The sequence below is a fragment of the Stegastes partitus genome, unplaced genomic scaffold (assembly GCF_000690725.1).
Source record: "Stegastes partitus isolate 25-593 unplaced genomic scaffold, Stegastes_partitus-1.0.2 Scaffold1117, whole genome shotgun sequence".
NCBI lineage: Eukaryota > Metazoa > Chordata > Actinopteri > Pomacentridae > Stegastes > Stegastes partitus.
The window spans coordinates 209,692-237,094 of record NW_007578848.1 but is presented as its reverse complement, the minus strand read 5'-3'; the positions used below and the strand labels follow the sequence as shown (position 1 = coordinate 237,094).

Genomic DNA, 27,403 nt, shown 5'->3' with positions numbered 1-27,403 from the left:
TTCTGGAAAAAAAAACACATTATGTATTTGGGCCTGATGTGTGAAGTCCTGATGTGTGTGGCGATTTTGGTGAGTTTTCGATCATGTTTAGGCCCTGAAAATCGCGTTTCAACAGTCGGTAAAATAATAATAAATAATAATAATAATCACAATGGTTACAATAGGGTCCTTGCACTGGTGTGCTCGGACCCTAATTACTAGATGTTACCAAGTAGGTCAGAGTTCTGGAGTTTCAAAGTGACTCTCCAAATACAACTGAGAATTTATTTGTTTTTTATTATTTTTTCGGACTCAACTTTGTGGGCTGGAGAAAGACTGAACTGTTAAATATTATACATATTGAATTCATACACTTATTGGAAGAGATGCTTGACAGTAAACTCCTCAGCAGCCTCTTTAAATATAGATGTACTCACACTTCAACTTTCTGTACAGACTCCAGCTTGTGACATTGGTCTTGAAGGCCAAGTTTATTCCCAGTGGAACACAAAGCAAAGAAATCCATTTGGAGCCAGGTAATCGGATGTATTTAAGTGAGCAAGACTTCATTGGTAGATTTAATGTCTTTATCATAGTGCTTGATTGTGGTCTTGCTGGAAGCAGACACGTTCATTACCAAAAACGATAGCATTTTATCCTACACAGCATTCTTTCATCAACTGTTCGATAGGATCAGAGCTATTTGATGCACGAGGGAGACCAACACAACTTTAGACAGTTGGTTTTAAAGTTGTGGCTGATCAATGTATGTCAGATGAAAACTAACAAGTGCAATAATCACTTGATCTGACAGACAACAGGATGAGACAAAGAAATCACTTTTAGGCTTAGCAGTTGGAAGACAGAGATCGGCTGACTAGGGTAGAAATCTACACTCCCTCGTGGCTTCAAAACCTGATGCCAAAAACTTGGGAGACGAGGGAATTCCCTCCGTGTCCGGGGCCTGATGGGTCACAGCTGTTTTGGCAGAACGAGGTGGACGTTACACAACATCAGGCAGGTGGTTTTAATGTTGGTGTATGTCTTCATTTAAAGTTGTGATTGGATATATTTAGCACATTTCTGACTTGAACCGTGGCAGTATTTATCCTGTCGTCAAAACTTTCAGTCGGTAGTTTAAGTCTTGCATTAGAGAGTGTAATTATTGCAACAGAACACGTCCTGTCGCTCCTGCCGGATCGTCCACCTCGGGTGCTTTGGTTCTGGTTGAAATGATTTCAGGTTCAGCTATGACTCAACGGTTTATATGAAGTGTGATTCATTTTTCCAGGTCATTAGCCCACGCATACATCATGCAACCCTGGGGTACTATTACCGACTATAGTGTGAAGTTACAGGACAACTGGATTATGTGGAGGAGACGGTAGGACAGTGTTTCAATAACCAGGATGAACACAAACACCATTAATCCCAAGTATTGTCCCAAAAGTGATGAAACTCATCAATGCACACACACACAAAAGAAATGCACGCAGCGTTATTCTGTTCAATAAACCTTTTTAATCTCAACAGCAAGTTAGCTTATGTGTGGTCAACATCAATGAAGGTAAATATAAAACTGGATTTTCTATTGATAGACTGATTTTTTTTGTTTTGTTTTATCAGCAGGAGGTGAAATTATGATACTTGGAAACACATCCACTAGAATCTTCATGACTTTAGTCTTCAACTAGAGAAATATTGCTATAATACTTTTAAATGGCATACACTGATTGACCAACGAGAAAAAAAAAGCACGGTAGAGAAGCTGACAAAGAAGCTCCAAAACTCCACACGGTGGGTCGTACAGGGAAACTTCTGAGGGACTTTGGTTTTGTACCTTTGTAAAACCTGGCTCTACTTACTTTCAGAAAAAAAAAAAAGAAAAAAAAAAATACAGAAAAGCAAGAAGTAATCATAATAAAATAAAATGATAAAAGGGTCCAACCAAAAATAACGGTGCTATTCAAAATCTTAATTTAGACTGAAAATACGAAAAGTAAAAGGCACACTGAACACTATTCACTTCCAACACAAAATTCGACCTCGGTGCAACTTGAGCGCGCACTGAAGATTCACTACACCCCTAATCTGTACAAAGAACACTCATCATAATAAACTGAAAAGTGTTACTCTTTCTTGGATTAAAATCAACAATCAAATAAAGTGTTACTATGTCTGGTCTTTCTTTGAAAGAAATTTGTTTTGTGTCCATTATTGGTGGGGAAGAGAGAGGAGAAAGGTGTTTCCTACAGATTACGGTTCGTTTCATCTGCCAGGAAACAGCAGAGCAATACAAACCTTTTCCACCTCCACCACGGTCACCTCCTCCTCTCTCGCTACATCTCTTCTTCCCCTTGTTGTCAAAGTGCTCCAGTATTCAACTTCCACAGATCATCCTGTAGCTGTTTTAGCCTGACCATTGACAAAATGAAATAAAAACAATCATCAAAACATTCACTTCAAGGCAAGAAATCCACCCTCTGATGCTCTTACACCATCAGCACTGACAATTTAATGCTCTGCAAACCCCAGAATAATTATTTCATCTGTAACCAGCCTCGCACACGTCAGTGCAGCTCTTTCTTTCAAAAGGACATTTTCAACATGACCCACAAAATGGGTGTGAGCTTATTCCTGTCAATAAAATGTGGGTGTATGACCATATAAACATATCCAGCTAGCCGACTAGTTTGTAAATTGAAGGGCGGAACTATTAATGCAGCCACAAGACCTGTTTTGCAACATGTCTTGTGGCTGCATTGCACTCTGGTCTGATGAGGCCATTGGAGCTGGAGTTATTAGTATCTCTGCCCATTTGACTGTTAAATGTGAGAGCAAATGGTGACTTACTAAGTAGTTGCTCTTAGATCCTGAGAGACTGACGGCAAAACTTGCCGACAGCATTAATAGACCATAAAGCTGACGAAAGAAAACATGTAACTGTTCGTCAGCAATTTGAGTTAAACTGTTTGTTTAAGTTGGTGAGAGACATTTTTCAATTTTCATGGCCTGCTATGACAATAAACCAAATATGTTTGGGTTTTGGATTGTTGGTCAGACAAATAAACCAATCTGAACATAGTATCTTGGCTATGATAATTATAAGATAACACAAGCTCAAACTTTGTTAATCCCAAAAGAAATCCTTGATTTCCTATGAGCATTTCCACAGCTATTTTATAGGTCAAACAACAAATAACTAAGTAATCATCAGATTACTTGATCATTAGTCGCAGCCCTAATCTGTTGTGAAACTGTGTTAAAAGCATCTTAGGGTGGATTTTTCCTTTACATCTTGCACAGGACTGCAACCACAGTTGGTCCACATTTTCTTGCCGTCACTAATGTCTGCTAACTGCAACTACAGAGACTCCCAGTCAAAGTCAAGTCTCTGTACTTTAGGAGTCTTATTGTGGACTCTGTAAGATATGTGCTCAGTCCAGTCTACACACTGAGAATGACTGCCTTGTCTGAAGGCTAATCTGACTACAAACACTCCTACAGCTTAACCCACGACCACTGAAGGTTACACAGTCTGGCCACAGGCCACAGATGGTCACAGTCCAATAATTTCATGTCAGCCCTGTGACGTTCATTGTCCTATTATTCCAATTGAGCGTACTTCTTTTGAAATCATCATCATCTGTCAGAGAAGATACATCTGTGTGCTTCAAGTAGACTGAACACAGTAAGTGCTGTTAAAAACAAAAGAAAAAAAAAATCTCTCGTCTTGTTGCTGGCTTGCTGTCAGTCAAAGACTGGTGGTGAGCCAACAGTCAAAATCCAGTGTCAGGTGACTGATGTTCTGCTGGTCTTCGTCTCACAGCAGCCTCAACGTCAGAGAGGAAACATTCTTTCATGAAATCTAATGCAGGGAATCTTCAAGGGGTCATTCCATTATAACAAACACGATTCATCATTAAAACAACACAGAGGCATGACTGGAGCACTGAGGATGTAAACCAGAGTTAATCTAAAAGCTACAACTGCACTGAGGGCAAGAGCACAGTTTGTGTCACTCTTAAGAAAGCTGTAATACAGTGTTTGTCTTTTTCAGCAATGACGACGAATATTGTGGTGGATGCAGAAAATCTGAATTCTGTATTGTGCAAACAAACATATACACACACACACATACATACAAACACACACACAGTGCTGTGCAAAAGTTTTAAGAAATTTGATATTTAGCTTCTTATCCATAACGTCATACCAGCAGGGAGGCATGTGTTTATTCAGCATCACTGACCTCAACATCATCAGTCTTAGATTACACAAAGAGTCGGAAGCAACTGAGACAGAACGAGTTCTCCAGGATGCTTGCAACAACCAACCAGCCAAGTACCTCTAAGAACTGTGTGCAAGCGTACCGAGAAAAACCAGTGCTGTTTTAAAGGCAAAAGGGTGGTCAAACCAGAGATTGATTTGATGTAGGCATTTTTTTGTTTTGTTTTAAGTTGACTGCACATTGTATGACGTTAACTGACGAATAAACGCTCGTTGTGGCATTATTTTCGAAAATGTCCTCGCTTTGCTTTTCGAGCCTAAAACTTTTGCACAGTTCCATCCATACAGCTGTCTCCAGGCTTATCCCTGCACTTTCAGGGCAAAACGAATAACAGATTATCTCCTGGTTACATCATCAGCTCAAGTGATGTCACTGCTGACAACTCTGAGGTCCCCGGGAACCAATCAGAGTCGGCTGTACAGGTGAGGCTTCCATTTACAATCCCTCCACATTAAGGATTAATATTGCTTCAGTATTGCCACAAAAATAGAATAATATTGACTGTTTAACACCGCAGCTTCTCAACCCAACATATTAACTCCATCAGCCCTCATTTATCAGGCAAACGCATGACCCACATTTCAACTGTTAAATAGGCGCGCGGCCATTTTGCCTGCAAAAACTGGTAATTATCCTCATCGTGTTGAGCATAATGAAATATGGCAAGTGTGTGCAATTGGGTAAAGGTGGGAAAGCAGTTCAGTAGTGTAAGAAATTAATCAGGATCAGTAGTTACATTCTACAAGAAACAAAACAAATATTTATGTCACGTAGCCTACACTAATGTTCGCATTAGTCAAAAACAGCTTGGAGCGAGTTTATCACTGTTAAAAGCACAATTGTAGCATTTAGATTATTTGCTTAGGCAAATGACAAAAGTTGCCTGTTTTCTGAAGGAATAGTGTATATACTAGTGCTAAAACCTATGCATGAACTCCATGTTAGCCTTTGCACATTAGTGTGTAAATAACTTCTATAATGGCTATAAAACCAACAAAATAACACATTTTAACACTTGAACTTGTGGTAATATTCATGGTACCGTGATAAATGAGGGCCATTTTCTCTTGTTCAGTTATTTTATTTATTTTTTTATCTACTGGAATCTTTAAAAAATGCACCAAAGTGTTTTGAGAACCAGTCTATTGTTGTCGATGGTGTCCTATTTTAAATACAAAAAGCACTTCCAGCCTTTGTGCTTTTGGTTGCCACTCGGTCAGTCCTAAATTAGTTCACTTCCAAAACCATTTCTAGGTGAAATGATGCACTCTAGCAGCCACCAGCATGTGCAGCATCCCCCCTCCTCCAGGCTGCACGGCGCAGTCCTCACAGGTGGCACAACGTAAGTGACAACAGCAGCCTCGCCACGTCAGCACGGCGAAGCTCGACGTTGTGCCACATATCGGGCCTGTTCCTGCCTCACAGGGCTGATGAGAACGAGAACAGAGGAGTAGAGGGAGAAAGGGAGGTAGGTTAAGGGAGGATTTTGGTAGAAAGGTTGAGTTCATCACAACTAAGAAATGAAGTTTGTATTAGTTGTACAAAAATTAACACTTTCTTCCTCATTGCTACGCTTATGGCCTCCACTTATATCTCCATTCTCTCTGTTCTTAATGCTGTGTAGGTTCTCATTGCTTAATACTGCTTTCTATCAACCCCTTCAGCCGGCTTTAGTTGACCAGTACGAAGCCATGCTGTGAGTCCACGGTCTCCATCATCTCACTGTCCAGGAGGGAGCCCTGCAACTCAGGCAGGCCCAGGCCGTCTGACGGGCCCGGACCAGCCAAAACTCCGGCCACAGCTCCGGGGTCAGCCTCTCCTTGAGCATGAGTGACCAGCGAGGAGGGGTCCAGCGAGAAATCGTACTGCTCTGGGAGAAGAGCCTCAGGGGAAGGCCCCAGCGCCTGCTGCTCACAGCCTGCTGGGAAGCTGAAGCCCAGGCCGCTGGCAGAAGCGTCATGAGGCTGGGGATGGTGGAGCTGGTGGTGGAGGTGAGATCCAGGAGGCAGATGTTGGGTGTAGTGGTGATGGCTCATGTAGGGTTCATAAACCAGACCCTCGCCCGGTTCCATCAAAGGGGTCAAGCTATGGGTGTGGCTGAAGGGCGGCGAGGCCTGAGGACTGCCCTGCTGCTGAGGCTGGGGGACTGACATGGGGGGGCCCTGAGGGGAAGTTTGAGATGCCGCCGGGTCCAGAGCAGGGCTGCCTGTTGGGTAGGAGCCTTCAGCTATCTGCATCTGGTTGAAGTAGGCCTGCAGTCCCATGCCCTGTGACTGCTGCAGGTACATCCTCTTCTGGTTCAGTCTGCGAGCAGAGCAGTTGCATCCACTTAGCACAAAACAAGACTTAGAGTCAACACAGGTAATAAAAACAAGCTTCCAAAATGTATCCATCAGCACTTACAGGCAAAATATAGATTAAAAAGTGAATTGGGAAACTAAAAAATGCTGAATGCATGTGCTGTACACATTGGGTTATTGTTGATCTGAATCGCTGCCTGCACCACTATTTGTTGTTTCAAATATTGATTTAAATAGATCTACTGTGCACAGTGACAGTTGGGAGAAACAATTGACCAATCTGAGCTTAGGAGATGGGATTAGAAAAAGGGGATACCATCTTCCTACATAGCTAGAGGAAAAATAGCGACAGAAAAATGGTGATGCTTGGATGAGACGGGCACAAATGTATACACCAACTAATTAAAGAAATGAGCCAACATCTTTCTTTGGTCAATATGAACTGCCACTACCAACTGCAGGAAAAGTTAGAGCAAAACAAAAATATTACAACCTCCTTTTCAAACATGAAATCAGCCAACAACACAATGTGAGGTTAAATGGATGATATCCAACAAAATGCAACTTCAGGCTGTGTTTCATTTACAAAAAAATTTAATTCATCTCACTGTGGTACAATGTGTGACTAACTTTGCAAACTATTTGGATTTATTTGCAATTCTGAATGCTTTTTTTTGCTTTACATTCTCCAGCAGGTGAAGGCCACCACAGCTAAGTGAACACACCAAAAATATTTTCTAAAAGGCAAAAGAAGCAAATGTGTGGAGCAGACATCTGCAGTGTGATTTACCTGTGTTCCTGCAGCTGTTGCTCTAAACTTCGAGGAGTCTCCTTACAGAAAAGTTGGCAGCTAGCAGGACTGTTAGCCAAGACGTTGGCCTTTTGGGCAGAAGAAAGATTTGGACTCATGACTGTGATAATTGCCACAGCAACCATCTACAAACTGTTGTATTTCTGTATAGTTGCAGAGCTGATAATTCTTACATTTCTGAATGATATCACTGAATATTATGCAAAGCAGTCATTTGGCTTGATAAGACAGGTCTGTGTCATGCAGAGACTTGTACGTAGCAGTTGATAATTAATTACACTGTAGGTTATAATGAGTGCAGGTGGTGTTCAGACTGTACCTGTAGTCTGTGAGTGAGGTACTGTGTCTCCAAACTCTGTCTGCGCGACAGAAGAGGCGGCTGTGGCCCACCTTGATATAAAGCTAGGCCCTCCTGCTGCTTGTATGCCTCACCCTTCAAACAAAAACAGAATAACAAGGGATGTTTATGCACACGTACTTGTCCACAAATGCTCAAGGGCCCAGGTCCCCTGTCCTGTTGGTTAATGAAGCTGTGTCAAAGTCCCGGTGATTCATTGCGTGGTTTAACTGAATTATCTTTGCTGTCTCCTGCCCAAATGCTTGTGTGGTGACTGATCAGCCAGATGCCTTTCTCTAAATGGCATGTACCATTGGGATTACACATTAGGTAAATGAAATGAAAGCAAATTAAAAGGATGATGGGGCTCGAGCATCATAACCAACAAAGAGCTGCTTTATTGCATTATGAGTGATGGACAAAAGCAAAACGACTAGATCTTGTCAGCTTTTGCAATTGATTTTGTATGTTTATTTTTATTTTTTTTTTACAGGAAAGCCTACTTACCTTCCTCTAAATGGTTCCCCCCTGCAGTGTGTGTCTGTCTGTGTTTAATTTTGTGTACTCGCATGCTCATCTTTTTGTGTGATTGTAGTTCTAAACAGCGCTACGGGTAAGTCTGACTGACTTCAACAATGGCTGTATTCATTTTGGCCGAGGCTCCAGGCCCCAGGGGGACGGGAGACAGTAAACAAGCCACAGTTGGCTGCCTCTCCTGGGGTTACACAACAGCCTGGGTGCCTGCTTTTTTTTTTTCCCCCCCGGACAACATGGGGTCAGGACATGAGACGGACTGGGGCTGAGAGCTGCTTTGGAAAGAGAAAGATCATGAGGGGTGTGTGTGTGTGTGTGTGTGTGTGTGTGTGTTTTTTTTGGTGTGATTATGCAGGAAGACTAACCTCCAGGAGGTTGTGCAAGTGGTGCGGTGGTCCCAGAGGGCCCATGGCGGCCCCTTCCCCGGAGCCCATCTGCTCCACCAGCATCTGGACTTTGTTGAGCTCCAGGATACCTTTGGTCCTCGCCAAGTTCTGGAGGTGCTGCCGAAAGGCGACCAAACCTGAAAGCACAAACAAATCCCCACAAAACAGAGTCACAATTGATTTTTGCAACTGATCTACACAAAAAAAACAAAAACACTTTCATTTTCAGAACAGGATGTTGAAATGCTTCATCCTTTCATAACTTAATCCTCACTGACGTTAGCAAACCGATTGACCAGATAGCACTTTTTATCACCCCTCCTGACAATGTGACTGGATGTACGTCATGAGTCGCTGTGGGTGTGTATTTGTGTGTTGCCCATGTGACAGCATCTCTGTGTCTGTGTGTGTGTGCACGCGCGCATGCAACAGCAAGCAGCTCTGATAAGACCCATCCAGTGGTGACGAACTGTGGCTGTGAACGATAGGACCTGACTCACTGTGATGGTGGGTAGTTATTTAAAACCAGAGTCAGCAGTCTGACGCAAAAGAATCCACCGCATCAACACTCTCCAAAGAGGATTACGAAAAAGAAATAAATAAATAACTGCAAATACCAACTGGGAGCGCACAGTTCCGACTGTCGATGTGGAGCCAGGAAGGGAACACACATTTTTAACTTATAATTATAGGTTCTTCTTGGCTAAAGTGCAGGTGATTTACAACCAGCAGGCACAGGATAAAGTAGCTGTGAAAGGAAAAAAAAAAGCGAGAGGTAGATAGGAGGTTGTTTAACATTCCCTCTTATATCTTGGCTCCTCTCGCTCTCTGATGTGAAGAAGAAACAAATCTTGCTTGCCGCAGACTGAAACTTTGAAAAGAGAAAGAAAAGCAAGACAGGGAATGAGCAGTACAGAGGGAGAAGGAGAGCGAGTGAGAAAGAGAAGGATAGAGATTGAAGGGGGGGAGAGAGAAAGATATGTGGGCTGAAACCTTCAAATATCTGTTTGTGATTCATAAGGTGAATCATCACGGTTGTAGTCGTCAGAAAGACGGGAGGGGATAAAGAGAGGAGGAAGAGACGGAGAGAAAAGTGTGTGAATAAAAAGAGGGGGGGGGTTGAGCAAATGAGACGGTTGCAATGAAGCACTTTTACCTGGAAGCAATACATACACATACATATGCATATGTAAGTGAGGTGTTAGCAGCTGTAGTAGGGGTGTCACATGTGTGGCATGCAGATCAGAGTTTTTCATCTCATCTGGTGCTTTAGCTTCAGACATTTGTACTACGGTACTTGATGCAGCGAGCTTTCTCTGCAGCTCGTAGTAACTAAGCTTAAGGAGACATGTCAAATCTGGCATTTAATTGACACTTATATGCGACTGATCCGTGATTTCAAAGCATCTCTCTCAAACCCATCAGGTCTACATCCACTTCAGACAGTGACTGTCACTGAATGTTTTTCAGCGGCATCTCAAGGGCATGTCTGAACTCGCTGCATTCAACTGTGCAGATAGAGCAACTGGAGTATAGTATAAGAATGATAGGAGACGATAAAATGACTTGTCTGGTCGTTGGCTGTATTCCAGTGTGGTCTTTTGGGGCTTTGTAAGAGTATGGCACTGATTTAGCATTGCACGTCTATAGCAGTGGAGCCAGACTCAGACTCAGAGGAAAGCATCAGCACTGATGCTGAAGAATCAGAGATATCATGTTTTTTATTCCACATCTATTTTCTTCCTTGTCAAAACCTGCCACCTACATTATCCCCAACGACTGACTATTGAGCTGGAAATTCAGGTGTGTTCCATGAGTAGGACCTAATGTAGCACTGGGCATTTGTCAGTCAGAAACAGTCGATTACAGAGGTCTGATATAATTGCTTCTTTCTAGTGCCATATTTCCAGATTTCTAAAATTTTCACACTTTTAGTCTTTAGACTTATTTGCAATTGACACAAAACAGCCATAAACAGGCAGAAATATAGAAAAACAGTGCAGCTCCCCTTTGAAGTAGACGAGTCTCCTGCTGCCAAGAGCTGGTGACAAACTCAATCATTTTTCCATTTCCCTTTGCAACCTTCTTTTTTTATTTTATACCTTTAACGCCAGTAAAACTACAGTGTCAAATAACACAAGTAAGTCTAATGCAAAAGATGTTTAACCTATCATGAAGTCAATGTAGTCTTACAGAAAAGTTGTCTAAAAAAAAAAACGATAAATGGATTTTGAGGGGAGAAATGACAACTTAACACTGTTGGTTCTGACCTTGGGTGAGGGAGGTGTCGGATGCGCGGCGTCCTTCTCTGAAGCTGATGGGCGAGCGGTTGTGTGTCTCCCTGTGCTGGGAGGTGAGGGCAGCCATTGCAGGGTTGGCAGGCCGAGCGCTCAAATAAGGCGTTGGGGTTACGCCGGGGGCAGAGCTGTTGGTTGGTACCACTTCAGTGAGAGAGGGGGGGTCCTCAAGCAGACCAAGGTCACTGTGTATGGAGCCCATATCGTAGCCAATGTCTGAGTCCACGCTGCCCATGGAGGGGTTGTGGCCTAGAGTGAATAATTTACCTGGAAACAAATTTGTAATTCCATGTCAGGGAAGTGATGCAGAAAAACAGTCTTGTTTTATCGCTAGGCGTAACAGTCTGTCAGGTGACATCATACCTTGGTTCGAAGGCCCTGGCTGGTTGGTGACCTCAGACAGGGTGTGTCGCCGTTGGCCGAATCGAGCTGTCTGATAGGCTGAGAGCAGGTGGGGTGGATCATCATCCGTGTCGGGCTCCTCAGTCTCGATGCCCTCATCAATCGATGTCTCCATCATGTTGCTAGGCGACGAGGTGGAGGACTTGCGGAGGACAGTGGGGGGAGGTAAGGGGTCCAGCAGGCAGCCATTCACCTAGATAGGGAGAGAGATGGAAACCATCCATGTAAAATTGACTGCAACAGGATGAAAACATCTCCAAACTGAGGAGCAAAGGACACATTCATACTCATAATGAAAACTGTATTTTATCACTGAAATCAGTCAAACATTAAGGTGCTTTCACAAAAGAAAACACACAAAAAAATTCCATCATTTGCACTAGACAACTTGAATACAAGAGGGCAGCCACCATGCTGAGAACGAGGGCTCCTTTAGTTGCTCTCCATCCTCTGTTTTCCCTCCACTCACCACAGTTGGTCTCATACTGGGAGTGTGCGTGTGTTTGTTACAGCATGCAGGCCTGTGTGTGTTGGCGTAGAGGTGGAGGGCGAGGATGAAGGAATGCGGGGCCAGGAAGTGAGCTTTGACTGAAAGTGCCGTGTGACTGACACACACAGAAACACACAGATCATCTGCATGAGTTGCCGCAGTAACCGGAAAGCCTGGTGTTGGTCTGGAAAGAGCAACTTTGCCCAATTCCCCCATCTGCTTTCTGTAGTGTGCTGGAATAGGAATGCTATTACTCAACAGACACACACACACACACACACATTTGAAGACAAGAGGGGAAAACTACATTGAGAAGTAGGCAAAAAAAAAATGGGTGGGTGTCATAAGGGGAGAGAGAAGTTAGAGGATAAAGAAGAAGCGGGGAGAAAATAGAAGCTGAATGGAAGAGTAAAAAAAAAAAAAAAGAAAAAAGAAAAGGCAAACGACCCAGGAGGAGAAAGAAGAAAGCCAAAATCTAAAAACGAAAAGATGAGCTGTTGGCTGATGGGTAGGAAGTCTGGGCGGCGAGATCGCTGGAGCAGCGCAGCAGCTTCCTGTCCATGTGTGTTCACTCAGCTCTGCATTAGGTCACATCATCATCACAGGACCGCTTACATAACCAGACTCCATTCACGCAGATAACACGCACTCAGACTCTCTGCTCGGTTCTGCTTACCACAGACACATGCACGCACGCACACACACGTTAAACAATGTACAAATCATCCTTTATTGGAGCCAGGAGTGGGGGTGGGATGGAAAAAGAAATCTTGAAGAATGATACTAATGTGTGTGTGTGTGTGTGTGTGTGTGTGTGTGTGTAGCCCTGCAGGTGTGTGAGGCCGTCAAGTCAGACCACTGGTGTCTGTGTTCTGTAATAGGCGGTAAAACCCAACAACAGGCCCGGAGTAAAAGGTCGTCAGTTGGCACAGATCAACAGAGGAAAAGGGAGAGCAGTGTGTGTCTGTCTGTCTAGGAGCCTTGCAGGACAGGCAGCTGTCCTGTCTGATGTGAGTGCTGGCTGAGTGCTTACATAAGAGGACAAGTCAGCTGCACTCTGGCAGGTTGACGGAGCAAACCGATGCTCCGAACCTCAAAGAAATCTGGCGCGCGCACACACACACACAGGCATGCACAGACATTTCTGATTTGCAGTGAGCGGGTATGCTTATCAAAGCAAATCACTGTCAAGCTTATCAGGATAATACATGTGCAAGCTGATAATGACCGTGATAACGACAAGTTCCATAACCAAAATGTCGAGAGAGCTGTGATATAAGGATAGAGGACAAACCACAAGGCGACAAAGAAACAAAACCTTCTTGAAAAAGATTCAACCTGTTTTTGCTGGTATTGGACCTACTTTTGGTGTGTTGACATCCTCCACCATGAAATTCTGCTCCAGGGGACATGCAGTCTGGGGGAAGGTGAAAGCATCGGAGGAGGCTTGGGGCACAGCAGGGGAACGCAACAGACGAACGCCCTGCGGGAGCAAACCCACCTGGGCTGAACCACTGGTCGACTGTGGAGAAGGAGAAAACAGAGACGGTAATAGTCTTTGACATTAAATATGAGAAACCTTCTCCATTTTTGGTCTATTCTGTACAATATCCTTGCAATTCTGACAAAAATGAGCTGCAGAGAATCTGACTTTATAGTCCGAAAGGGACAAGAAAGCCAGATTCTAGATGGTGAGGGAAATGAAAGAGTGGTGTAAGAAGAGGCAGTGGGCAAAGAAAAGGAAATAATGAATAATGTAACTGAGGGAGATGCATAAGATCAAGGCTGGGAGAAAGAGGCTGCAAGAGAGCCCATGAAGACATGGATAAATAAATGAATGGGTCGTATTCGTTCATTTGTTTGTTCCTGGGAGCAGGTGTGAATAACAGCGCTTTGATCAGGGAGGCACGGATAGTAATCTGTGCACATTATTCGAAAACCCCCTTGCGACCCTGATGCCCTGTGGTTACCTTGACGACCGTCTGTTCGGCGATGGTGCTGGGTCGTCGCTGGCGGGCGTCGAGCCTCTGTTCGACGGGGAAGCTGCAGCGATGGGCCTTGAGACGCTCCACCAGCAGGTAGTAGATAGCAGCAAAGTGGTTGTAGCTCTTATTCTGCAGAGACTGGAGGATGACAGACGATATAAATGGTGACGTCTGTAAATGAAGTTATTAGTGAAGCTCACACTCCATTTTGGATGATTTAACTGTGACAGCTCTTGAGATATGGTGAGATAATTCTTTAATTATCCCTGTATGAAAGCAGGTTATTGCAGCAGCTTGAAGAACAGAATACAGATTTTAAAAAATACAATACAGAGAATATGTTAAAAGACAAGGCAGCACACAGAATATAGTCCAGATAAATTACAGCTTCTCCATCTGAAGATTAGCACTCTAAATCCCCAAATCCACGAGTGGGTTTTGAAAGGCATGCTATCTTTAAAAAAAAAAAAACTGCCAAAATTACACCATTTGTCAGAGCCAGACACTGTAAAACCACAAAGAATCATTAGATTATCAACTTTCTGACAGTCTTTGAACTACTTGACTGTGATATGCTGCTTGGTGGAAAAAAAATAGCCAAGTCTGATCTTGAAATTGTGATAATTCATCAAATTATACAGGGTTAAAACATAATGTTAAATGTAAAATAAATAGATAAATAAATACACCTTTTTCACTAACCAGATACTGTAATAAAGTCACTCGTAACTCATCTGCAACCCACAGTCACATGACAAAAACTCATGAACAAATTGGCTGAACTGAGCACAGAGCAGATAGAAGACAAGTAGAAAAACAAGTAGAAAATGTACTTAGTAAAATATCTACAATATGTAGAGTCAACATAGTATTGTTCCAGTATTGTTAACACATCTGGGCACACATCTGTTGCACTGGTAAATGCTGTAATGTTGTAATATAACTATGTCACACTGCACAAAAGACCTTTTTTGTGTTTTCACATCTAGTCAGGGTTGTGCTTTTGTGACTTTATAATACAGTAAAAAATTAGCCCACAGTGAGTTAAAATGTAACAAGAGTAAGACACGTCTAGAAACTTCTTGGGGTTCAAAGGGTTAACTAGATCAATAAATGCTTAGTCTAAAGGTTCAGATGTGTTCACTGGGTAAAGAATTCTATTTCCTTTCTTATAAGAACTAAAGATAATGTTAACACAATTATATTGGGATTGTTTTGCTGAAATTTGTAAAATAATGTTAGTAAATGCAATATAATTTCTAATTCTTATTTACAGAACATTTTTCCATTTCATTTATTCATGTATATTACATTCCTGAACATGTGTTTATGTGTGAACAAAGAATAAATATACAGTAAATAGATACCTAGATAATAAAGTACTGCATGATCAAACAGTGTCTTTCAACATAGTTGATCAGATTTTTATGAAGATACTACTCCTATGATACAATGTTAATATGAAAGAAGGCCAAAAAAAATAAAAATACATATGGAGAGGCACAAATGTGAGCTACATTTCTCATGTGCACTTTTAAAACGGTGCATTATTGTCATTATATGCTCAGGAATTGTCAGAAATAACTGCATACAGTGGAGGTCTAATGACTGATTTGCAGGCAAATGAGCATTAAACCAAAGCGTTCTTCTTCACTTTACACTTTATCTTTATATCCGTGCATCCTCTCTTCTTATTTAGCAACAGATGTACTTGAAGTAAGGTCTGCAATATACAGCTTAGACCTCACTGTATTCTGCACTCATTAGCCAAGGTAGACAACTGCCCAAGGTGACCAATTACAGTCCTGGTAAGAGCAACTTAACTTTTTTTTAATTATTATTATTTTTTTATCCTATTTGTGTTTTGTTCAAGTTCACCTTCACCATGCTGCACATACAGCCACAGTGAAAGACTCCTTTGGGCTCCATATGAAGAGCGATGCTTATCCATTGTTCGCTCACCATTATCTTGTTCACTGTCTAAAGCTTTGACCTTTAAACCTTATATCACAGCTGAATAAATGAAGCCGTCTCCTGTTTCCAGCTTACCTCTATGGTCTTGTGCTGGTCAATACCGAGGCTGTGCATCAGGCGAAGGACCTGCTCGCTGTATTCTCCTACGCCCGCCTCACCCTCAGCAGACAGGGGCTGCTGGTACAGAACAGGCCTCTGCACGGGAACATCCAGAGCCATCCACTTGTGCTCCTTAATCTGGGCCACAGACAGACGCTTCGACGGGTCCAGGACCAGCATTCTGCGGATGAGGTGTTCACAGTCTGCCAGGGATGGAAAGAGCAATCACACAAGATTTTTATAGATGTACATATTTTACATCATCACTTTTTAAGAAGAAAGAGATTATTAATGTTCGGTAGCGCAGAGAACTTCTTCTATAAGCTATGATGAAGCAAATTAAGCCACAATGCATCATGTCCTCATCAAAGCAGTCCAGATGAAGTGGGGCAGAAATAACACTTAAAGGGCTTAAAATCTGAAAAATTCTTTTCTTAGTTTCACCTGCTGTCATTTCTGAGCAGCGTGACTACACTCTTTTCTACTTTCCTCCCCTCCTAATGAGAGCTCCTCACGTCTAGTTAGTGGCTAGATGAGTTTGACGTCAGACACAGCTGGGTTCTTAACAGGATTACAGTTCCCCTGGCTGTGCTGCTTTGGCCTGCCTGCACCCCTACTGCCTGCACTGCATTCCTGCCTGCCACATGGCATCCTTACCCATTTACTTCACTGCTATGGTCTTAAAGCAAAACAGGTGTGTTTTCAACAAATAAGCCTGGCAGCTGCTCATTATGTCTTTGATCTGTAATACTTTCTGTATTAGTATATGTTTGGGAAATTAATGATGTCTACCTCGTAGTGGATTTATTTTGAAAACCTGAACACAGAGCATGATTCGTGTGTTTAGGTCACTAAAGGTGTTCACTTTTGAATTTGGGATTTGGGCACAGCAAATAAACAGTCCAGACATAAATTAAAATATTATAAAAAGAGTTTTCAAAGGAAAGTTAAGTGGAATTCTCAACAAACAACTTTCTGTGGGTCATTCAAAACCATGTTATTCTCCTGCACTAAATATCCTGTTTTCCATCACAGACTTGAGAGAGCGATCTTAGCGGTACATAGCAGACAAGGACCTGGCTGCCAACATTAACTCCCTGCTGCACATTCTTCTCAGTTGCCCTGCTGATCTACTAACGTCTGCTTACATCACATTTTTTATACCTCGTGCCTGGTAGTTCAGCCAACTCAATCCCCCCCCCAACATTATGCGTCTAACCAGTGTGCCCTTCACTGCACTTTTACTTCATGCTGTGGCCTCTAAACAGCTTGTGCAGCTGCTAAGTTAAACTGCTTCAAATACAGTTCAGTACAATACACCACAATTTGTTTTACTCAGAAGTTTCTGAAGGTCTGCTTGTTGCTACAGCAGTGTTTATAGCAACAGTTGAAGCTGAGCTTTTTCGAGCCCCAGGGAAGGCTTGACTATGTAAAGGGGTCGGCACTGCATAACCGTGTAGCTGGCTGGCTGATTGATTGACACTCTGTTCTCAGCCAGTGCATTACACCACTATGACTTAACCACAGAACCATCCCACTTAACACTTGCGATGCCCCGGTGGTGTAAAGTTGCACCGAGAAGGGGAACAGCATGGTGCTGCAAGAAGCTGAAGAGCATGGAGCAGATATTGAGGCTAAATTGTTATCTATTGTATTGATATTGTTTTTTTAATTTTTTTTTTATTTTTCACATTTCTATTTTGTTATAGTGAGTGGTGTGTTTGGCTCGCTCTACTGCTACAACACAACACAAAAGAAAACAGGAATGCCAGAAGCAGCACCCCTGATATGCACACAACCTGTGCAATATCCCACAGAAGGGGAGGCAAAAGACAACATCTTCTGTACGTAGTGAGTCACAAAGATGGGAGTAAACCGCAGTGTTCACAGTGCTCTAATGTTCTAGTGAGAGTTTACTGTGCAGTGCTAGGCTGTGCCGTGTACCACAGTGCTGGCCGGTGAGAGCAACAAGAGGAAATAAGATGGACTGTTCGTGGATGAAGAAATCAGCACACTCTGTTCTACTTGTTCGGGGAACAGGGGCTGGACTGGGGGTGGGGAGGCGGGTTCGAGTGTCAGTCTGGCCACGGAGCTGACATTACACTCCTACATTCCCCTGTGTGTATTAATTGTTTCAAGGTCCTGATCATAAAAAAAAAAAAAAAATCCGGTCGACTCTCGCATCACACTCCCTGTGGAGAAGTTGCCTCAGACTTCCAGATGGGATACCGAGAAAGAGGACAACAGGAACAGACAGGGACACAGACGGACAGGAAGATGTCTCACAGATAGTATGAGTCAAACAGGCATACAAACAGACAGACAGGCAAGCTGCTGGAGGGCTTCACTGGCTCTTCCCCAGGTTACATAAACAGCTCCAGCTCTGGACATAATCTGCAGCCAGTGAGCTAGCACAACTGCTAACAGCAGGGCTGCTTTGAGACAGTTAGCCAACCTGACTCACTCTGCAGCCACACACATACACAAGACACACATGCGGCGGACAATGACGGCGTGCTTCATACCACATCCCCTTCAAATGAGTATAATGCCCTGTCGCTAATGAAATGACCTCCCGACTGGTTGCAGCCACAAGAGAGCCTGCGAGCGAACATGCAAGCAGTATGGTGACTCAAATAGGAAAGTGTGATCCATTCGTCTGTCTGTCAGTGTTCCTCACAGGAATTTTCATGACATTTTTTGCTCAGATCGTCTACAGACTGTGATAAAAAAGACTGGGAGGTGTCTCACAAACACACTGCATGCTTGTGCGCTTACAAGAATGTGAAGCATTGAGGTGTGGGGCTTGACATGTCTTACTTTGTGTTTAATATCTCGGCAACAGACTGCGCTTGTGGCTCCTTACCTTCAGTCATGAAGTAGGGGATGCGAAACCTTCCTTCTAGGACTCTCTGTCGGAGCACAGGCAGAGTGGGCCCATCAAAGGGCAACGCGCCACACACCAGCACATATAGCACCACCCCCATACTCTGGAAACATGAAAAGATATACACAGAAAACAAGGTCAGGGCAGGAACAATCAGTAGATCAATCACAAATATCTGGATGCAAATAGTGCTTATTATTATTATTTGCACTCACATGCATGTTCACCTGCAAATGCATGAGCCCACACCCAAATATACAACCATATATATATATAAATATGCCACTATATTGCAAATGATTGCGATATATAGGAGGCTCTGAGCTGTGGTTGGGAAATCACACTCCACATCATCACAGAACCATATGACAGGAAAAAAAAACTTGCTGACGGTATGAAATTTAAACTTTCTTTCCATTGTTGAAGTGAATGGAGTTTAAAAATGTACTCAAGGAAAGAGATGACAGGATGTGACCTGTAATTTCAATCCACGTGACAGTAGTTTCAATGAATTAGTAAAAGGAACATGGCGCAGTTGTCTCCTTTATGCAATCAATCATCTTACCCATATGTCCAGCTGTGGGCCCTCGTACTGTTGTCCCTCAAAGACCTCTGGAGCAGCGTAGGGCGGGCTGCCGCACCACGTGGCAAGAGGTTCCCCAGGCTGGAAGAAGTTCCCAAATCCAAAATCTGCGCAGGGCAAGACATCAGGAATTATGTAGGTTAGAGATAGTCTTAAACATTAAAGTTTGTTGCAGTCATCCCTGTGAGTGGACTGTAAAAAGAAAAGAGATCAGGCAGTTATGAATATCTGCAGTATAGCTACTAAAGTGGTTCAACTGAACAAAGAAGCAGCCCAGAACAAAGCTGGGCAATATGTTCAAGTGTCTTCATGCAGGTTTTGCATAACGTAATATGTGATCCACATATTTTTACATTGAGAAAATGGGCCCTTGTATGAGGTAACCTCCCTTGGAGACTGACATGAGGTCATAAGTGCTGCACTCTGATTGGTTGTCAGCAGAATGACTAAAACTCCGATTTTAATCTTAAGAGGAGAAAGACAGAGAACTCTAACTTACAACTGCACAAGTACACCCAAAATTTTGAGAGGTTTACGTCTGCCTTTCATTAAAATTCAACTAAAAGCTGTAGTGAAATCTGCCAAATCACACTGAGCCAACTTGCATGCCTGCGATCAGTCAGCCAACCCATTTTTTATATTAGTTCATATCACTTTCACACATGTTCCCTCCTTCTCATCCCATCTCCCTCGTTCTCAAATCTTCTCCAGCAAATTATCCTTTGTGTCTTTTCCTCATTTGGCTTTTACGAGATTTGCTACCAGCGCTTGCTTCTAGAGCTGGGATGAAAAATAGCTCCTTTAGATATGAGAATTTGATGGTTTTCTCTGCCTCGCGTCATTGTTAATGTAATCTCTTCAACTTTCGAAGGGGAGTGGTAGTTACTTTTCTATTGTAAATGATTTTGACATAAATGATCCGTGAGCTCTATAAAATTTTTTTTAAAAAGCACAGAAAATCTATTAACAACAGATAAAGAATTCCATGCTTTGTTGGTTCATTATCAATGGGATGGTGTCATGGGACCTGACAGCTCCTGGAGCAGACCATCAAGCTCACTTAACCCTCCACCCCCACCCTTTTTCCATAATTCGAAACAGTTACATAAACAGAAAGAAGTGTATTGCAAAACAAATAACAGATAAAAAAAAATCTGGCTTACATAATGGGGCTGGAGGTGATGTGGGTTCACACACACACACACACACACACACACAATAAGCTGTGTGTGAGACAGAATGTGAAACAAATTTCTTTTCGTTTGCTTCGTCCTCATTATGACAATTAAATAATCAAGAGCTATACGTCACATTCAGACAGACCACACCCACGGCTAAGACACAGTAACACAACCTTTCCCATTGTGTAAAACCACTTTTAATTATACACAAATCAGTGAATTAGTTTCATAAATACTCGCATTGTCTGTAAAATATCACCCAACATTTCTTTGTTTTGTCCAACAAGCCCAAACCAGACCAAAATCCAAAAGACATGTTGTTTACAAAGTTGCCACATTGTTAGACACACATAGTTAACATTACATGATGATGCAGTCTAGTACAACAGCTATGAATCCTACGTTTACGACGGTTAGAATGTTCAGTTTTTACTGAAACTGTCTGACAGAAGTGCTCATTCTGCTTTGTGATTATTGCAGCGTTGTTGCTTTGCAAACAAGAGGTATTTCTGGTATTTAGACTCACATAAAGTCAAAGTTTTAGTGTACCTAATAAACTGGCAACTGAAAGTAGAAAACAGAAAAAGGCAGTAAGTTCACACATCTAAAAATCTGGAAGTGACACAAAGAAATAAATTAAATTATTAGGTTTTTTTCTTTTATTTCTGCATGACAATGAATTGTTTTGCCTCTAAAATTAAGGGTGTGTGGGCATCTAGATGTCTAATATTAAGAGATACACTACATACTATGACAACAATAACCATTTCTGGATGCTGACCTATCTCTCTTCCTCCAATCAAAGCTTTTTTTTTTTTTTTTTAAATGAAGGCAAAAAGCTAAAAAACAACAAAAAAAACCAACTTAAAACAAAAAACAAAACCCCCAAAAACCCTTAAACAATAAAGAATCTATACTGCAGACAGTTTCTTGATGCCACACACAAAAAAAGGTGTAGGAGATTCTAGTTCAAATCCATGCAGGAATGAGGTTTCAGAGATTAACTCAAACTCCAATTGAAAAGGAGATGGCAGATTCAACAGTGTGTGTGAGCGCATGCAGTCAAACCATTTAATTACTGCAATGCAGGGAGCAGCAGGTGTGGCTGAAATAAAAAATGAAAAGGTAAAACCGAGTGACACAGCGGGTTTATTACGAGTGTGTTTACTGTCTGATGCTGCTGTGAAGGTGAGATGCGATGTGCAGGAGAGAGCCGAGCGGAGCAGTGCAGTCGGTTTTATCGTCAGAAGCTGTGACCCATTTCATGGAGCTGAATACTGAGCAGACTGGTTGACGTCAAACGCTCCAGCACGCTGCAGGCTACTAACAGCAGTCGCAGCTCAACAGGAAGGGCGGGGTGGGGGAGTGTGTGTGTCGCGCACAACAGCATTAGCATAATATTAGCTTAAACATGTCACCTATCAGTTTATAATACTGTGTCTGTACGTGTGTGTGTGTGTGTGTGTGTGTGTGTGACATAATCATGCTACTGTAAGAGAGCAGCATCCAGAAGTCACAAATCTGTCATTTCTAACAACAAGGTATGAAAACTGTTATTACGACTGCAGGATAGGATGTACTGCTTTCTTTCTCTTCTTGCCTCTCTCATTTGTTTTCACCTAAAAACTATTTCCTTCAGGTTCCCAAAACCTCACCCTCTGCTACACCTATGAAAAACAAAGATGCAACTTTGTTAAGATTGGCACAGCACAACAGTGTCTGGGATTTTGCAGATATAACCCTTCTTGGTACTAGTAGCTTTTGGTGGATACTGTTATCTACTATTAGGACACTTTGGATATTCTAGAAAAGATGTCACAGTCTTTTTTTGTGCCAAATTCAAATAGTTAGTATGTGTTTTTTTGTTGCTCTTCTAAGTGGTTTCAAAGGAGCCGGGTTCAGTTGGAAAGAGGTGATTATTCACCCCTCTGAGCAACAATCAGAACTTATCAACGTTTGAATCAGAACGTGACTGAAACTGGTGAGTTGTTTCATCACTGTCAATCAAGCCTGATAATCATCAAACTGCTCGCCCACAGTCCCAATCTAGCAGATTAAGGTTTTTATCGTTGAACTCGATTACCAAAACGGGGTTTGTATTGAATTTAAATTTTACTTATTTGGTCTTGATTATTAATTATGCAGGCAAAGATTTTAAAACAAACATAGTGGTTTCCATCCCTTTCTGTTCCTATAAAATCAAGTGTGTATACAAAAAGCAAGAACCTGTTTTTCAACATGCGTCCCTGATCTGGAGACTGTTTGTATAGTCTACACAGTCTGCATCATTTAACTGACCATGAAACACATTTAGGGTTTGGTGCACTTTCAATAACGCATGCTGTAGATAGTTTCAACCTTGAGAAATTCACATATCATTTAATGTGGCTATAAACATGTGTTCATAACTGTATAGTGATATAAGTTATGATGTTATGCATTTTATTTTTGAGATAGTTATCCTTTGCCATTTTTGTGGTGTTTTTTTCTTTTAACGTGTAAAGTGAACACAACCAAAATCATGAAATACACATATTCCCTGCTAAGCCACAAAGGCAGTCTCCTCTCCTTCTCTGATCCAGCAACTCGCTTTTGTTTTTGTTATGCCTCCTCCTCTCTTTCCATCCCCTTCAGTCTGTCAACTCGAACGTAAAGGGGCTGTTTGAAGTGAAAACATTAAGGGCACTCCCTGCTGCTACTGCTCCACTCTCCTCTGCAGCCACCATGAGCGTGACCTTTCTTTGACTGACCGCCGGTTAAGCTTCATACAGACTGACCAGAGGTGGCCTTTAGAAAGCAGGGAGGCATCACAGGACTGCAGGAAAAGCCCAGAAGCACAGACACTTTGTCTGGACCTCGGTATTCAGAGGAGGGCTGAGACGATTACTTGAGAAAGAGAAAATGAATTGATCATTTTAGTAATCAATTATCCCTGGTGCCAGTTACACATATATGACCATTTATGCTAGCTACTTTTACCTGCATCAAACTGTTATAAACTGAGCATCTTTGGATAGTGGGCTGTTAGTCAGTAAGACTGCAGCATCATCGGACCATGTGGGCAGCTGCCCCAGTTCCAGATTCTCAGTGGACCAGTGGACACCTCCGGGATCATCATGTGGCAATAAATGTGTGGCCATTAACATTTAATTTATTTATTTTTTTAAATTCTAGATGTACCAATAAAGCATGTTTTAAACTAAGAAAGATGCAACACCTGCAATTGCCTAACTGCATAGGCCCATCTTGCAAAGGGACTCTTTATTTGTAATACAGCTTTTATAGATACAATGTAGCTTTACATCCAATTGCATATAAAAGCACTGAAAACATCAATAATTAATACATTAAAAAGTGGAAAACAAAACATTTGAATATAATAAAATAGGGCAAAATAATACCAATGCTGAAAAAAGAAATGGTGACTCTACACACTCTAGATATTTTACAATTTACATTTTTAACTTGTTTCCATTCTTGTGTACTACCTGCTCTGTATGAACAAAGCCTGCAGTGCAGCCGAAAAATCCCTTAATATTTGTCTGGGTGATTGTTGTCAGAGCTGAGTTAGTCATGGCTTCTGGATTTTTTTGGTTTTTAATAAAATCTGGTTACGAAGCTGAAAATTTGATGAATCTTTCAGTGTTTTTGGCTCTAAAAATGTTGTAATTTTGCTGATTTTTGGAAAGTTAACATGCCTTTCAATGGTTTTGAGGTGAAGAGGGTTAAAGGAATTTACAGCTATGTTTTTAAAACTGGTCTCAGAGTATGAGAGAAAAGAGAAGGTGGGCATTTCTTCTCAGAGGCTCAGTAGTGAGTTAATCTGTCTACTTGTTCGGACAAAACTACCAATGGGAAGATGTTGCCCTCTAAGAAAACTGTGATGGACATTTTACACTATTTTTTCTGACATTTTATAGACAAAAAATAAACTGCAAGGTTCAATCAATCATTTCTTATTAGTTGTAGCCCTAGCCAATTTTCATTTAAGGTCTAAAAATTATCAGCAGATTACTTCATCATGAAAATAACCATTAGCTGCAGCTCTAAATGCAGATTAGTACAGCATGAGAATGCAAAAAAAAGAAAGAAAGAAGGAAATCTTCACCTCTCTTTCACCCTGATTGAATGGATGGCCGATATAAAGTGACATTCAGTGCGACTAATGCAGCAGAGGAAGGCGCAGTGAAGAAGCAGGGGGGAAATGACTTGTTCTAATGTACAGTGCAAATCTGACATGTTTACTCATTTAAACTTCATGTACCATTTGCCAAACTTGTCAGAGCACGTTGTGGGTAAGAGAAGCACAGAGTGTACCTTGCTGCTGATGTCCTCCCCAGAGACATTTTCTCTCTAATCACAAGCCAGGTAATGTTCTGTTCATTGTTTTCCTGCTTCAAATCTAATCTGCTGTGCGGACAATCGGCTGTGAGTCAGACATGTTTGTGAAAATTACTGCTGGGGTAATAACATCTCCAGGTTATCATCTTGGATCCTTCTGAGAAACAGTGCACAGGATGATGCGAGCAATGATGCAGGTAAAACAGTCATTTCTTCATCAGTTATTCTGCAGTCCTGTTTATTTTGTTCTCATCTGGTTTTATCTTTAAGAACAATTAAAAGCCACCGAACACCGGCTTGTCTAAAGGTTAGCTGGTGTGCTTGGGGGACGCTAATCTGTCATTTACCCCCTTAAAGTAACATTTATCAGAGCAATACACAATGATTTTATTCAACTATTTGAAGTCGATGATGTGAAGTCCTTCGAGGACAAGAGGACATGTTTTCTGCTCAGTGTGTCTGGTATCCTTTCACACCTGTATTTTTAGCCATCCTCATGTGATCAGCTCACCTTAGATGGATTTCGGTAACAGTTCTGTATAAAGCCCGAGATAAACCTCGGCCTCTTTCAGAGCATTGTCACAGCTGCAGCCCTGCCACCCTGCTATGCATCGCTCCTTATCATTCTTACTTCATCCTCTTATCTGCTACTCTGTCTCCAAAGTAGCCAATCCATTTTATCACCTTCTCTCCTCCTCCATTAAACCCAAACTTGTCCCTCTTAGTACCCCAACCTCCCCCCCTCCTCCTCCACTCTGAGGACACAGCAGTAGGGTGACATTCTCCCTAGCTAACTCTAAATGCCAGTTGCTTAATAATCACACTTTGATGCTTGTACTACAGACCTCCAGCATAGTCTCAAATCTCTGCCTCGGGGTCTGTTCCTCTTTTTGTCCTACTTCATCTTTAATGTTTCCCCCTCAAATTAACGCTGGGGAGGTCACTGGGGATGGGATTTTGGACCATCAATTTTGAAAAGGTAGCACAAGCTTCTGGATTCTTGCTGAGATTTTAAAGATGTCTGTCGTGGCATCTTCGAGCCAACAGCTATCTCTCTAGCAAACTTCGACCACTTCTCAACACTGTGCAAATGGCCCAGGCAGGTAGTTAAGACATTTCTGAGCTACACCAGTGCTGGGATCATGGCAGGCAATTGATCAAAAACCTCCAAGCAGACATGATGTTTTTCTCATTTTTTAGTGAGTTTATGGCTCCCTGCTGCACCCTGTGTTACTGTACCTGCAATCTTGATGTTCATGTGGCCATCCAGCAGCAGATTCTCTGCCTTCAGATCTCTGTGGACGATGTTTCGGTTGTGACAGTATTCGACTGCTGACAGGATCTGCCAGAACTTCCTCCTGGCCTCGAGCTCACTGAGGCGGCCGTGCTTTGCCAGATAGTCTGCAGCCAGGGAGACAGACATCAAAAAAGGGTGACATGTCAGGTTAGAACTATATGCAGATAATATTTTATATTGATTACATAACACGACTCAACGGGCCTTTCAAACACAGTATAAGGTATCACTGCATAGCCGAAAAGAATACGTTGGAGCAGATTTTTTATTCCACTGAGCGTTGGCGGTTGTGTTGAAAGGATAATTTACTTTTGATGAGGTGCAGGCCTGGTGCCAATAGTAGTTTACAGCTGCTCTGCATTACAGCATGCTTTGTATAGTGATTGAGTGCAAGACGTACGATGTAATTTTTCTTTGGAAACCCCTTTTTTAACCTCGTGTGTGTGAGTCGCTCAGTTGGTATGTGTGCATGTGTCAGTAGGCAGCGGCTGACAGTGTGTTGTCATAGCCGCAGGAGGAAGAGATTTCTGAGAATTGGTCTTCTGCTACATAACGTCCCCATTAGCTCAAGTTGGATCAGCCTGTGAGTTGGGGGGTTGGTTTAATCCCGACGCCAAGTTTGTCAGTGTAGGATTGCAGTTGGCGCACAAACATACAAACACACTTGATCATCAGCAGAACAAATCAAGATAGTGATGTAAATCTGAACCTGAGTTCTTATGTAATAAGCACCAAAAACATTAGATTTATTTGTTTATCTGCAGAGCTCTGACGGCGCACAGAGCAGTAAGAAACACTGAGTTTGCAGTTGTTTAGAAAGACACAAGAAAGTAAGTATATGCTGTCTCTAGGGAGCCAAAGTCATAAATTTAACTGTCTTCTTTTTCCAAGAATCCAGATCAGTGACCTTTTTCTTATTGTCTGCTTTCACGTGTCCTCATTCTTTTACCAACCTTTCAGTGTTCACTATTTTTTTTACAAAGTTGGCCGACAGACTGTTTTACAAGATGCATGATTTTTTTTTTTTTTCAGCCCCGTGAACTTTGAAAAGTGTGGCGTTTGTTGCTGTCGGCAGGGTTCCTCTTCACACCTCTCTGTCCAGATAGCTTGCTAACTCTTCAATTCACACTCAGTGGCAAACAAGATAGGACGCTCTGTGTTGGCTTTAGTTCCAACTGGCAGAGATACAGACCACTGACCAAACCTGACAACAATGCACAGCAACCACA

General features: G+C 42.2%; 1 protein-coding gene across 2 annotated transcripts in view; it reads right to left on the bottom strand.

The window, feature by feature from the left end:
- Window positions 1–1,480: 1,480 nt before the first annotated feature.
- sik2b (salt-inducible kinase 2b) overlaps window positions 1,481–27,403 on the bottom strand; it is a 44,680-nt gene continuing 18,757 nt past the window's right edge. Inside the window, exons 4-15 of one of the 2 annotated variants that reach the window (XM_008296298.1) lie at window positions 26,117–26,278; window positions 19,338–19,462; window positions 18,752–18,875; window positions 15,862–16,088; window positions 13,798–13,950; window positions 13,191–13,349; window positions 11,299–11,530; window positions 10,909–11,202; window positions 8,618–8,775; window positions 7,701–7,814; window positions 7,361–7,449; window positions 1,481–6,598 (exon numbers count right to left, since the gene is read on the bottom strand). In XM_008296298.1, coding sequence (XP_008294520.1) covers window positions 5,941–6,598; window positions 7,361–7,449; window positions 7,701–7,814; window positions 8,618–8,775; window positions 10,909–11,202; window positions 11,299–11,530; window positions 13,191–13,349; window positions 13,798–13,950; window positions 15,862–16,088; window positions 18,752–18,875; window positions 19,338–19,462; window positions 26,117–26,278 — 2,495 coding nt within the window. In that variant the 3' untranslated portion in view covers window positions 1,481–5,940. The remainder of the gene's footprint in view (window positions 6,599–7,360; window positions 7,450–7,700; window positions 7,815–8,617; window positions 8,776–10,908; window positions 11,203–11,298; window positions 11,531–13,190; window positions 13,350–13,797; window positions 13,951–15,861; window positions 16,089–18,751; window positions 18,876–19,337; window positions 19,463–26,116; window positions 26,279–27,403) is intronic. The other variant, XM_008296299.1, reaches the window with a different exon arrangement.